Source organism: Agelaius phoeniceus, chromosome 12 (assembly GCF_051311805.1).
Source record: "Agelaius phoeniceus isolate bAgePho1 chromosome 12, bAgePho1.hap1, whole genome shotgun sequence".
Lineage (NCBI taxonomy): Eukaryota > Metazoa > Chordata > Aves > Passeriformes > Icteridae > Agelaius > Agelaius phoeniceus.
The window spans coordinates 22,173,685-22,186,010 of NC_135276.1; the positions used below are offsets into that span (position 1 = coordinate 22,173,685).

At 52.1% G+C, this 12,326-nt stretch overlaps 2 protein-coding genes across 2 annotated transcripts in view; one reads left to right on the forward strand and one right to left on the reverse strand.

Moving 5' to 3' along the window:
* Positions 1-2,153: 2,153 nt before the first annotated feature.
* On the reverse strand, positions 2,154-7,507 carry ATXN1L (ataxin 1 like). The gene is made up of 2 exons (XM_054640636.2): positions 7,328-7,507; positions 2,154-7,084 (listed from the first exon to the last, which is right to left on the reverse strand). Exon 2 carries the CDS (start codon positions 6,972-6,974, stop codon positions 4,908-4,910), a length of 2,067 nt encoding a protein of 688 aa, XP_054496611.2. The 5' UTR covers positions 6,975-7,084; positions 7,328-7,507; the 3' UTR covers positions 2,154-4,907.
* Positions 7,508-8,138: 631 nt separating this feature from the next.
* Positions 8,139-12,326, forward strand: part of AP1G1 (adaptor related protein complex 1 subunit gamma 1) — a 38,008-nt gene continuing 33,820 nt past the window's right edge. Inside the window, exon 1 of the mRNA XM_054640630.2 lies at positions 8,139-8,388. The gene's annotated coding sequence lies outside the window, so the exon portion shown is untranslated. The remainder of the gene's footprint in view (positions 8,389-12,326) is intronic.

The following is a 12,326-nucleotide window of genomic DNA, read 5'->3' on the forward strand; positions in this document are numbered from 1 at the left end:
CATGTAGAACTGACACCCAGGAGCCATCCCTGCTTCTCTCTCTTTGGGAAAAGGCACTGTAAAGGAGCTGTTGAGTTCCATGTTCCTTTGTTCATATCCTCCTTTGTTCTGTGATCTCTCACTTTTATCCTTACTTGTGTTCATTTTCACACTCAAACCCCGAGTTTGCTTCTGGCAGTATCTGCTTTTGCTCTGCCTCATGTTTTACTTGCCCAGCAGAGATGTACCTCTACTCTGCAACCTGCAGTTGGAACTTTCCCTGTAGCGTCACTGACACCTTATCTTTATTCCAGGGGGTTCAGGAGAGACCACATAACGCTGAAGTATCTGAAGACCCAGATTTATGACTTATAATCCATGTGTCACCCTGTATCTTGCCCTTGACACGAGTCTCCAGATCACTGTGTAAATCCAGAGAAGCCACATGCTAATGACCACTGATACTGTAGACAAGCAAAAAGTCTCAAACACCAAAGGAAAAGCTATTGGTTTATATATAGATATATATATGTATATAGATATATACTGTGTTTACAGAGTCAACAAGTTAAATGCAATATTCATAAAAGCATTAACAATAAAAATACAATCTGTTTGTAGGCAAGTACAGACTTAAAATGGTAAAACAGGAAAAAGGATCTCACCAAAGTACAAATATACAGTACAAATTGATTTATTTAAAACAGTTACAAAAAAAGCACAACAAAATAGAGATTATCCTTAGAATTATTAATGCTTTGTTAAAGATCAGGTAGGAGGGAAGGGGCAGGGACAAAGTTGGAGGGGAGCACCTGACTAGTTCTAAGGCTTTAGATACACTGCATCGGTTACATGTTAATACAGCCATATACTGGGGGTTATAGTGAGGGGTCAGCACTTATCTACAAACATCTCTCTGCCTCAGGGCAGCCCAGCCAGCTCCCCCACGTCTCTCTCTCTCTCTCTCTCTCTGAGCACACCCTCCCCGGCGCTAAGGTGCCATGAAAGCCGAAAACAACTCGAGTGTGCCAGGGGCGTGTTGGCAGGGTGGGCGGCAGCAGCCCAGACCTACAGGGCAATTCTGTCCTTGACAGACAGTGTGAAGGCCGTGGAAGGGCCTGGACCATCAGCATTTTAAACTATATGCGGAACACCCTGGGCCAAACTGTACAGAATGTGTATTTGTAGCCATCTTAGCAGCTTCTGACAAGTGTCAGGCTCTACCACAGCTTGAAAGACAGGGAGCAGTTGTGAGTGACGCTGGGGAAGGCACGCGTGCTGCTGCGGGCAGGAACTAGCATTTGGGCTACTCCAGCTGCTGTAGTTTCTTTTACAATATTTTCTGAGTAACAAGGATTGTTAGTTCTCTATGGGACAAAGTGACTTGAAGTGTGGGGTGGGGACAGGGACACAATGTGAAAAGTGCAATATAAAAAGCTGCTCAGCAGCTGGAAGGGGAAGGCAGAGGGCCCTCTGCAGCTTCCTTCCCTTCCAGACAGAGCTTCCTCTGCATAGTCTGGTAGTGATGAGCTCTCATTGCTGTGAATGCACAGCCCAGAGATAGGCTTGGCTCTGCGTGCAGCTAACCCAAGGCATGTTCCATGGGATGGGACAGATGGCTACAGACACCCATTATTGCATCCCACGGACTCCTGCTACAGAGTGTGAGCTGGATAAGATTAGGGCCTCCTCCAGGCAGGACAGACCACGGCTCCCCTACCCTAGACAATAGCAGCAGGAACATGGTATATTTCTCTGAGAAGTCTGTCACATCTCTGCCAGCAGAAAAGCCCAGGTAACCAGCCCACTCTGCAATGTCTTCCTGGCTTTATCTCCTCCTTTCCCTGTAAACCCGAGAAATAAAAGCCTCCTCCATGGGCTCATTCACAGCCTTTCTCACTGCAGCAGAGCCTGTCTCACACACTCCCTGTCCCACACACTCCCTGTCCCACACACTCCCTGTCCCAGGAGAGCCTCAGTGCTCAGCACAACCACCACTGTGGTACTAAGCCATACAGCCCTGTCCAGTAAGGACAGGTTCCTGTGATACCAGTACTGCTGAGCTGGGCTGAAGAGTTGCCAGTGGCCCCCTCCTGCCCACCCTTTGGAGCAAACAGCCAGATACATGAATTCTTCATCTCAGTCCCCCGTCATGAGCTGTGCTTCAAAGGGAAGAGCTGGCAGGTGAAGCACACAACAGCGGGACTGACAGAGTCTGGATAACAGCACCGAGGTCCAGTTCAGCACGGCCTGTCCCACAGAGCTCAGGACCACACCCAACAGAGGTGCAGCAAGCCAAAGTCCAGGTCAGCAGCCAGGTAAACAACAGGGCAAGCACCTTCACAGCCCTTCACCTGCCTACAGTACAAAGCTATTTAAGTCACAGCATCTTGCCTCATTTGTCAGTGCTGCCCATTCAGATCACTGCAGTGTGGCTGAGATCAAGGAGTTAGAGTAACACACATGGTGTTAAGGCAAGCTCTCCAAACCCTCACTCTAAGACAGACTTCGGGGTTCAGAGACACTCAAGGGGCTCTGCAGCATCAGTTGCTGAGACATTGCCCCTGTGGTGTAACCAGCCCTTCTACATTCACATGCCATACGAGATCCCTTCCTCAAGTGCCTGTCGCAGCCCAGAACTCCTCTGCGTGCACCATGCATAGAATAGGCATGAGAACCCAGGCTCCTCTGCCTCCTGCCTTTGGCCACAGACACCTCAGATATCCTGAGCATTAAGTACTAATTACCAACACTAACAGAGAGTTTTATGTAGGAGAGTCCAGTCAGCAGGAGCTGTGACACCTCCGGGTGACAAAGGGGCCCAGGTGGACACTCACTGACAAAGGGATTGTGAAAACAGCATCTGTTCCCACAGCTGCTGCACCTGAGAAGGCAGAATCTTCACACAACAGCATCACTGCAACTTCACACATCCCAAATGCAGCTGATGAAATCAAAAGTAGTGTGTCATTTGGGAGCAGCTACACATGGTACAGGCAGCATCCTCATTCTGAGAACCCTGTGAGGCACAAACACTGAGGGCATGTTTAGCACACATCTCACCTAAGGCCTGTCCTGGTGCAGGCATTTTAAAGGCAACAGAAATGGCTAGCAATGCGCTAGGAAAACAGGACTGAGGCCGGGATGGAAGGGACATTCTGGAGACTAACTTGCCTAATACACAGGCAGAGCATGCATCCATTGCAGTCAGCAGAAGCCAACCAGTTACAGGACACACTCCTGGGGAGTGCAGAACAGCCCTGAGACAGCACCACTGCAAGGAGAGGTGCTGACACACACCATTCTGTGACAGAGAGGAGTGGCACCCCAGGAGTCAGGCACACTTGACAAATTTCAGGCAGGGAGACAGAAACAGCATGCTGAACATCAGGACTCTGCACACTAAGAAAGGCCCCCTCCAAAGCCTGGTCCTAGCACAGAGATGGGCACCTGAACACAAGGAATACCCAATCCAGGTTAAGTCAGTGAAAACCGTTTTGTCACCAGAACAGTGATGTTCTGTGATGAACAGTGATGTATATTTTTTGTCCTAGCTGAGCAATGGTGTCATAGCACACCATCAGAGAGGGAAGATTAGTGTAACTACAGGAGACTTCACTCAATAGTGTTACCACCACAATCAGCTGTTCATACACAATTGTATTAAATCTCACCATGAAAAAGACTACTCTTGATTTGACCACATTGTTCTACAGAGGAACTCTGAAATGAAGCATCAGAAAAACTAACACAAAATGACCCCAAAATGCCCTGTGACACTATGGTATTTTTAGAGCCCCTACATTAATCACGGAATTGTACTTAGCACAAACTTTGTACCTTTCCTGCACGTGCACAAACACTTGTCTCTTGTCTAGAGCTTATTCAGGAAACTGCCTGCAGGGAAGAATTAGCCATCTGGAACATTTTTCTGACTTAATTACAAGATAGTATTGGTCTTCTCAAAGAAGAATGCTGAATGTATTTTGCTCCAGATTTCAAAAAAAAAAAAAACAAAACAAAAAACAAACCAAACTAATAAAATATCCAAAACCAAAATTCAACCGAACAAAAAAATCCAACCCCATTCATCTCCAGGTTAAGCCTCTGCAAAAGCTATAAGCCCAGGAGGGTTTTTTGAAAGTTATTAACATGGGAAGAAAGATTTGATTTGGTGGCAAAACAACTAAGTAGACTTTATAGCAGGAAACAATATCTCCCATCCCAACTGTGTCCCATCTCAAGTGCTCAAGTTCCCTATTCACCTGCACCCAAGCCCATCCTTTTGGTCCTTCCTCTTGAATTTCTGTGATTCATTCAAATCTGTACATTCTTTGCAAGAAGAAAGAGCAGTTGGATTCAGTGGAAGAGACATTAATCAGAACCACCAGAGAAGCACCTCCATCCTGCCCTTGAGAGCTCCATCGGTGAACGGTCCTTTTAAAGTGCATGTGTGAAGAAAGGGGATACTGGGAGTAGAGCCCCCAAACTCCAGTGGGGACCCATCTCTCCCCATCATGAGAAAGGAGAAATAAAATCTTCAGCAATTTTATCTGCTACCTTAAGCCAAGTCTGCCCTCCTCATCTCCCTCCCTGCCCCGAATGCTCGTCCCCTGCCCCGCAGGGAGTCAGTTATCCCAGGAGGGGGGAGAAAGCCCCAGCCTCCAGCAGCCTCTGGAATGCTCTCATCACAAACTCATGACCACATCCCTGCTCCCCACCCCAGCCAGCCTGTCGCTGCTCCCTGAGGCACTGGAGGCCTCCTGACTCCCCAAGAAGAACTGGTCAGCCATGGAACTGGAACGGAGCCATTCCTGCAAGACAGAGAGCAGCCTTTGTTGGTGAGCCTATGACAGAGTCTGTGCAATTCCTCCACCTGATGGTGAGGGTCACCTGCTGTGGCTGCCCTAGCTCACACCTCTATGGGATCATTTCCCTGCATTCGAACGCCCTTCAATAGACAGTTTGACCTCCTGGGGAATGAAAGAGGGACGGAGCAGAGGAGGCCGAGGCTCCTCTGCCTGCACGCTGTATCTTTGGAAGCCTGGGGCCAAACTGTATAGACTGCCAGCCTCGGGCTGAGAAGATTCTGCACGGGAGCTCTGGGCCGTGCTGGCTCTATCTGTGTGGCTCTTCCTTTCAGCAGCTCTGTCAGATGGCTCTTGGGGCCCCTGAGCTGTTCGTTCCGATCTCTCCCTAGCAGATACCAGCTGATCCCCGAGAGGGGAGTTGGCCTGAGAAGCAGAGTTGCCATTCACGCTCTGTAAACTGATTGATATGCAGACATCCCCCACCTGCAGCCTGTGACAGGGCAAAGCAAAGAGCTGAGCAGTCCTCGCGGGGCTGCAGGAGGACCAGCCCTGGCCATACACAAAGAAGGGATGCTCCGGGGGCACATCAATGCTCACTTTACTTTGTTGCTCCCCAACCACAAAATGCAGTGTGACGAGCCCAGGCCACTGGCTTTCCTGAATATCCACCACAGTGCTGGAGTCAATCTTCAGGCCTCCGCTCACCTCAGCGCTGCGAACAAAGTCTTGAGTCTGCAGCTCCTCCACCCGCTTCAGCTCGCCCGTTGCCAGCTGGATGATGGCTCCCTTCATGAAGTGAGAGGGCAGCTGCGAGGAGCTGGGTGGCTGACACTGGGCCAGCTCCTTTTCAAGCACATTTCCTCGAGCCTGGGCATTTGGGCTCTCCCTCAGCAGGGCTTCTGAAGTGGAAGACCTGACGGGCTCAGATCCAATGGGAACAAGTACTGGCTTGCCATTGGCTATCACCATTGCTTTGGCTAACTGTCTCTGTCTAACAGTCTCTTCGGGGGACATTCCACACGGGCTCCGGGACTGGCTGTTCCCAGCTGCAGCCCTGTCTGTGGTGTTCCTCAGCTCGTCTCCCTGCCCATCAGGGGTATTATGGCAAAGGTTCAAAGGGCTTGGGTCGTCTTTCCTCGGGGCTGCCAGAACATGATAATCCTGAGATGCCAACACCCCCACCACCCTCTGAACCTCCAGATCAGCGTCTGGGGTGCTCCTGTGAGTAGGCACAGAGATCTCTCTTCCCAGCATCTGGTAACCTGGAAGGAACTGTCCATCACCCATACATGCTGCTGCAGCCCCTGGGGGAAGACAGTCCTCAGCTGCACTGCTGGCAGAGTCCACAGCCTCGCTGGGCCTCCTGGCCACACTTTGCTCCAGGGGCCTCTGCCCACCATTGGTCGCAGCCCCCTCTGAGCTCAGCTGGCTGTCTTGCTGAGGAGACTCTGGGCTCCCACCTGCCACAGGTGACTCATAGGCAGAATAGCCGGGTGGGAGGCGGGACATCTGATAATAAACAGGAATTCTCCCCGGTGCCATGTCCACTGGTTGGGGCGCAGCATGGTGCTGCATCTGCCCAGGAGAGGCTGCGGAGGTGGATTTGTTGAAGCTGTGGGTGGGAGAGGTAGTCTGGGGGGAAGGAGCAGCTTCTTCCGTGAACAGGGAGGCATATGGCACAAAGTGGGGGACATGGGGGGCAGTGAGGTTGGTGGAAGGAGACAGGAGAGGACTAGGCATGAAGGCAGGAGGGACGGCATAGGGCACTGTGTAGTGGGAACCGATGAGCTGCAGGGAAGCCGAAGGGATCTGTGCATAGTGGATGGAGGGGAAGGGCACCGCCGGGTGCTGGATGATGGGCGAGGTCACGTTGAAGGCGGGGGGCAGGGGGCTCACGTTCACCACAGGGTGGAGGCCCGTGGGAGAGAAGGTGGCAGGCGGTGCTGCCACTTTGTAGAGCATTCCGTACTGGTCCACCGTCAGCCCCGCCGCCGCCTCGGGGGCGTCGCCAGGACCGTAGCGCGGCGTGGTGGGAGCCGGCCGAGCCGTGCGGGCCCACTCGGGGCCCTCGCCCGAGCCCTGGGCTCCCCCCGCCCGTCCCGCCTCGGTGCCAGTGTTGGTGGCAGCAAGTTCCCGCTTCTTGGGCGGGAGACACTCTTGGCTCCGCTCGTGGCCCGCTCTCATGGCGCCCCTCGGTGACCCGGCAGCCCCGGCCGCGACGCTCGTTCATGGGGGCACCCACTGGGGCTGCCACGCGCGGGCTCCTGGATCCGCGCCGCCGGCCGCCGCCTCACCTGCGCCAGGAACAGAGGGAGCCGTGAGTCCTCGCCTCGGGAACGGGGGGCGGCCCAAGCCCTGGCTCCGGGAACGGGCACGGCGACCGCCCCTGGCCCAGGGTCGGAACGCGGGGACGGAAGACGCCCGAGCCTGGTCGCCGCCCCCAACCCCGGCCCCAAAGCCCCGGCCGCGCTGCTGCGCGCCCCGCCCCGTCGCGTCCCGCGGGCCCGCCCGGTGCTCGCCCGGTGCCCGCGGCTCACCCGCCATGGCCCGGACCGGCCCCGCGGGCCCGCCCGGCGCCCGGACCGGCTCCTCCCCACCCGCGGCGCACGCCGATGACGCGGCGCATGGTAATGACGGACGCGCCGACCGCCGGAATCGCTCAGGGGTCGTGACTCCGCCGCACCCGAATGACGTCACGGGGCACCCGCAGCGCCGTTGCCGTGGCAACCAGCTGCGTCCGCCCGGGGCTCAGAGCGGCCCGGCCTGCGGGACGGGCCCGGGGCCCCGCCACCAGCGCGGGTCACCTGGCGGCAGTGCCGCGCGGCTTTTGTTGGTCCCACGCCCCAGACGGGCTCTGTCGGCAGTTGGCCGGCAGCGCGGGCACAGCGGCAGAGTGGCTCGGCTCCCCTGCGGGAGCCTTCGGTCTGAAGTGCCCGTGCCTGTCTCGCACTCCCGCAGTGTCCGGCCGGCCCCGTGCTGCTGACCGGGCTCCTCGTCATTCGGTGATCGTTAATGTGACATAAGGTTCTGGAAGCGGGAACTGAGCAGCTGCCTGGGGCGGGGGTGGCTCTGTACTCTCTTCCAGAGACGCCTCGTTTACTTCGGCACGCTGCGTTCCCGCCGGTGGACGTTTAAACTGTGCGAGATTCGGCGGGCTCGGAGCGGCCTGGCCTCTCCGGCCTCGGAACCTCTCGATCCCGGAACCGCGGACACGGGCGTCGGGTCCCGCCCGGCCCCGCCGCGGGGTGCGCGCGGTGATGGGACCGCCCTGCGCGTGACGTCATCAGGGACTGCCACGGTGCAGACGCACCTTTTCGTGTAAGAACAACCTCACGGGTGCTTCCGCCAAGAAAAGTAGTGCAAGCAGTATTTTCCCTCCCGCCACCAGCGGTGCTTCGCCGCGCTCTCGCCATCCCCGCCCCGTTCCCGCCGAACCCGGCGCGGCTGCGCTCCCCCCCGCGGTCAGGAGAGCCTGCGGGGTCGCGGGGGACGAGCCGGCGCTCGGATCCCTCCGCCTGCGGTATCGGTGCTGCGGCCGCGCCGCCGCCATTTTGAATGCCCGGCTCTGTCCGCCGCTGCTGCTGCAGGGACCGGCCTGGTGAGTGGGACCGGTTCGGGCCTCTGCCGCCCAGGCCGGGCCTCCCCTGACCTCCAGCTCCCGCCACCTGGGGCCCCGCGAGTCTTGGGGCCCAACTCCGCGGCTGGGCCTCGGCCGCTCTGTCCGCGAGGCCGCCCCCTGCCCTCTCGCCGCCTCTGCCCGGCCCGCTTCGAACTCTGCCCTGCGCCTCGGGGCCTTCTGCTCGGGCGTCGGGAGCGGTCCGTGCCTGCCCTGGCCGTTCTTTGCCGGGCAGACAGCGGTGCGGGTTCTGCCTCGGCCGGCGTTCCCGGTGCTCGGGGGCAGCGGGAGCGGAGCGCGTACCTCGGGAGCTGGTTCGTGCTGTGGCCCGGGGCCGTCTGGGGAGAAGCCGGGACTTGTGCCCGTCCTTCCCTCGATATCTTATTGCCTAGGCTGCACAAGCGCTCCGAGGGTTACAGCACCTGCATTACTTACCGTTCACGGGTTTTAATGGCAGCAGGAGATGTTCGCTCTGGCTAAAGGTATTTGCAGTGAGCTGCCGTCTGACGGCCGGTCTGTAAGGGCGCCTTCAAGTCCCCTCTTCAAGGCTGGTTGAGTTCTCGCACGAGCTATAAGATAAATTGTAATTTATTTTATAGTAGACGTTGTTTTTAAAGTTAACAGATGGAATAGGCATGTGTTTTATTGTGTTGAAAGTGATGTGTAAAAGTGTTGAGTGACAAATTTCAGTTTCTGATGCTTGAAATATTAACGGGACAGCACAGAATCCCAGTGGAACATCTTTGAAAGGACAGGAGTGTCGCATGTGTGGCCAAAAGGTGTTTGGTCCGTAGTGGCTTAAACGGTAAAATATATGTGTGTTTTCGCCTGTAAATGCAGGGAATTCATTTAGGGATGCTCCTAGCGTCCTACATTTAAAATGGCAGAGAAATTTGTGCTGTTTTGTTTCTCCTTTTTTTTTTTGGTGTGCGATTCACTTCTGTGTGGTAGAGCACAACAGCTTTTTGTACCCGTTTCCCTGCTACTGCTCCTCCAAACTACACTTGATATTTTTTCCTTTGTTTGTTTGCATATCTCATTCTGTTGCCAAATTCTTTCTTCTGTTTGCTCGTGTGCTCTCTGGTGTTTGGCACAGGATTTGAAAACTTGTTGGGTACTCGAGAGCTGAATGAAGGCAGGAGATGTTGTGGGTTTTTATCTGAGGAGGCTGGTGTGAACCCTTCCATTCTTCTGTGCTGGGAGAAGGAGAGAAAAGGTATTTAGATGCCTATTTCTTGAGAAGGGAAAAGTAAGTCTTGGGTAATTGTTTTGTGAAGGGATCCAGCTTTTGTGTTTCCATTGTGTAAGATAACTTTCAGGTTTCCTCCTTTTATGATAAAAAGCATTTTCTTCCTTCTTTGTTGTTTTTCCTTTCTGTTCCTGTAAGTGCTGATCTGTTTTCTTGAAGGTAGTATGGTAGAGATGGAAAGATCCTGTAGTACCTTGGTGGTGTCCTGTGAGAGGTGAAGGGATAACAGGAATGTTCTAATTCTTGATGTGCAGGGAGATCGGTGAGTGTGTCAGGCCATGGTGTGAGAAGGGTGGGCAGTGGCACAGAGTCCAGGCTGGCTGTTCTCAGGCACACAGAGCCCACCCTGCTGAGTGCAGCTCAGGTGTGGAACATCAGCTTTCCAAGCGTGCAGGCTCACACACACCTTCACTGCTGCTAAAAGTGACAGCACTCAGTAAAGCAGCTGGTGCGTCTCGAGCGTGAATATTTGTATTTGTGAACTGGCCCTGTATAACTGCAGGGGATGGGTTGTTTGAGCTCATCCCATTTTTTAATGATAGAGCAAGTCCTTCTGAATGCAGGTGATGCTAATTTGTCCTAGATGATACTCAACTGTTCTTTAGGGAAAGGGTCTATTCTGCCATGGGAGGAGCATTACTTCACTGGAGGAGAGTTTTGGACTTAATAAGTAATTACAGGATGAGGCTGCAACTCAAAAGACAGAGCTACAGTAATGTGAGTACAAGTGAATCTGCTGATATTACAGGTATTAGTGCAACCTATATCTGCTATTTGGCAGAAATGCTACAAGTGAAATCAAAGATTAGAACTTCCTAGGGCATTGCTGAAGTTACGTGGCCTGTTGTACAGTTCATGTTCATTAATGTAAAAATGTGTCATCTTGTCTTCCTCTGGCATTAGCTAGGATAAAGAAGGGTGTAGGGGTTTTTTGTGACAAACTAGTGGCTTTTTTATTATTATTTAAAGTTTAACTCTGCAGGAAAGTGAGTGAACAGGAAGTAAAATAGCCAGAGTACCTATAGGTCAGTGCTGATTGAAGTATTGAAACACAAGCCAGAAAATCTGGAATTCTGCTTGTATCTGTCATGGTCATCAGCTATATAGCTGTGCTTAATTCTTCTTCCTACATTTCTTAGCTTCTAAAAAAATAGGGAGATATTTATTTTCTTTTTGGCAGTTGTCGAGGTTAATGTTTGTACTGATTGGGAGCTCAGTATGTCTTTTCAATGCAGTTCAGGAGTTGCTGTGTTTGGTGTATACACACAGTTGTGCAGGAATGGGATACCTCATCCAAAGTGCTGACTTGTGCTCCAGGACCTTGCCTCAGTCAGCAGGGACTGGGAGGGGTCTGCAGTTGTTTGCACAGATCCCACCCAATCCCACTGCCAGTGTCCTCAGTCTCTGTCCTGCCTCTCCTCTTCCTCTCAGCTCTTGAGCAGCACCGAGCCTTGCTTCTTGAGTACTGTTGTACTTCATTTCTTGTTGGTGAGTTTGTTTTTTTCAATGTAACTGGAAGTGGGACCATCTCTTCTTCCAAGACCATTTTTTAGCTCTTGTTTTGGGATACTTTTTTTCTTATTTGACCTCCCCTGCTCTCCTCCAGCTGTCTCTGCATAAAGCAAAGTGTAACTCTGATGCCTTTTCTTAGGAGAATGCATTTTGAAGCCCCCTGCTGACTTAATTGGTCTCTGATTTTCTGATGTTGCTTTCTAGTTCTCTATTGCATTCAATAGCTTTCTCCTCACCAGAGATTGTCACACTTACCGTGTTCCGTGGTTGGTTGCTCTTTCTCTCAGCTCATTTGTGTTGCCTTTGCCCTTGATGATGATGATGGTGCTCCTTGCTTTGGTGTTTATTGTAAAAATAGTTATAATAATTTAATATTTACTGTTATCTGTATAAATATTGATAATACCAGACCATATACTAATATCTCTGCATTTGTTGACACCCTCATTTCTACTTGGAGAGTATGTCTTTGGTTTTATTACTAAAATATTTTTCTTTTTAAGTGTCTGATAGAAGTGGGAAGCCTACTTATAGCAATGTGGAGTTGAAGCCATCAGTGTTGGGTGTCAGCACTGCAATTACTCCTTTCATGGAGTCTGGACAGATCCTCTGCTCTTGTGTGTACTAGGCTGGATTCAGTTGCACCTAAGCAAGTAGGGGAGTTCTGTTGTTGATTTCAGTTGGGAGTTTGGTCTGGCTTCAGTTGTGTAACTTCCCAAAAGCTGGGGTTGCTTGAGGAGTGTGATTGCTTCTGCATGTGTTGGGGTGGAGCAACTGGAGTTGTGTGTTTTAGATGTGTTTGAAACCTATGCTGCTTCAGGCTTGGGGTGTTTTCTAGACAGAACCAAGTTCAGAAATGCTATTTACGTGAAAAGCTGTAACTTGGCGTGTATATCACCACAACTGAAAATTCAGATCATTTCCCCAAACAGTAGGTCTCTTCTATAAATAATTTCATTCTTTTGATGGCCTTTATGTCTTAATGTTTCCAGAATTAAAGGTTAAATAATAATGGAATGTTAAATGTCTGATAATTTGTCCTAAAGAAGTTTTAAAACAGCTGTTATTTTTTAAAGTTTTATTGTCTTAGAAACACATAGGATATTTTAAATGTAAGCTAACATTTCTGAATAGTTTCCAGAGGACGTGCTCTCAACTC

Bases quoted from the DNA above. Each gene is read 5' to 3' on its own strand.
- ATXN1L (XM_054640636.2), bottom strand. From the start codon at position 6,974: ATGAGAGCGGGCCACGAGCGGAGCCAAGAGTGTCTCCCGCCCAAGAAG.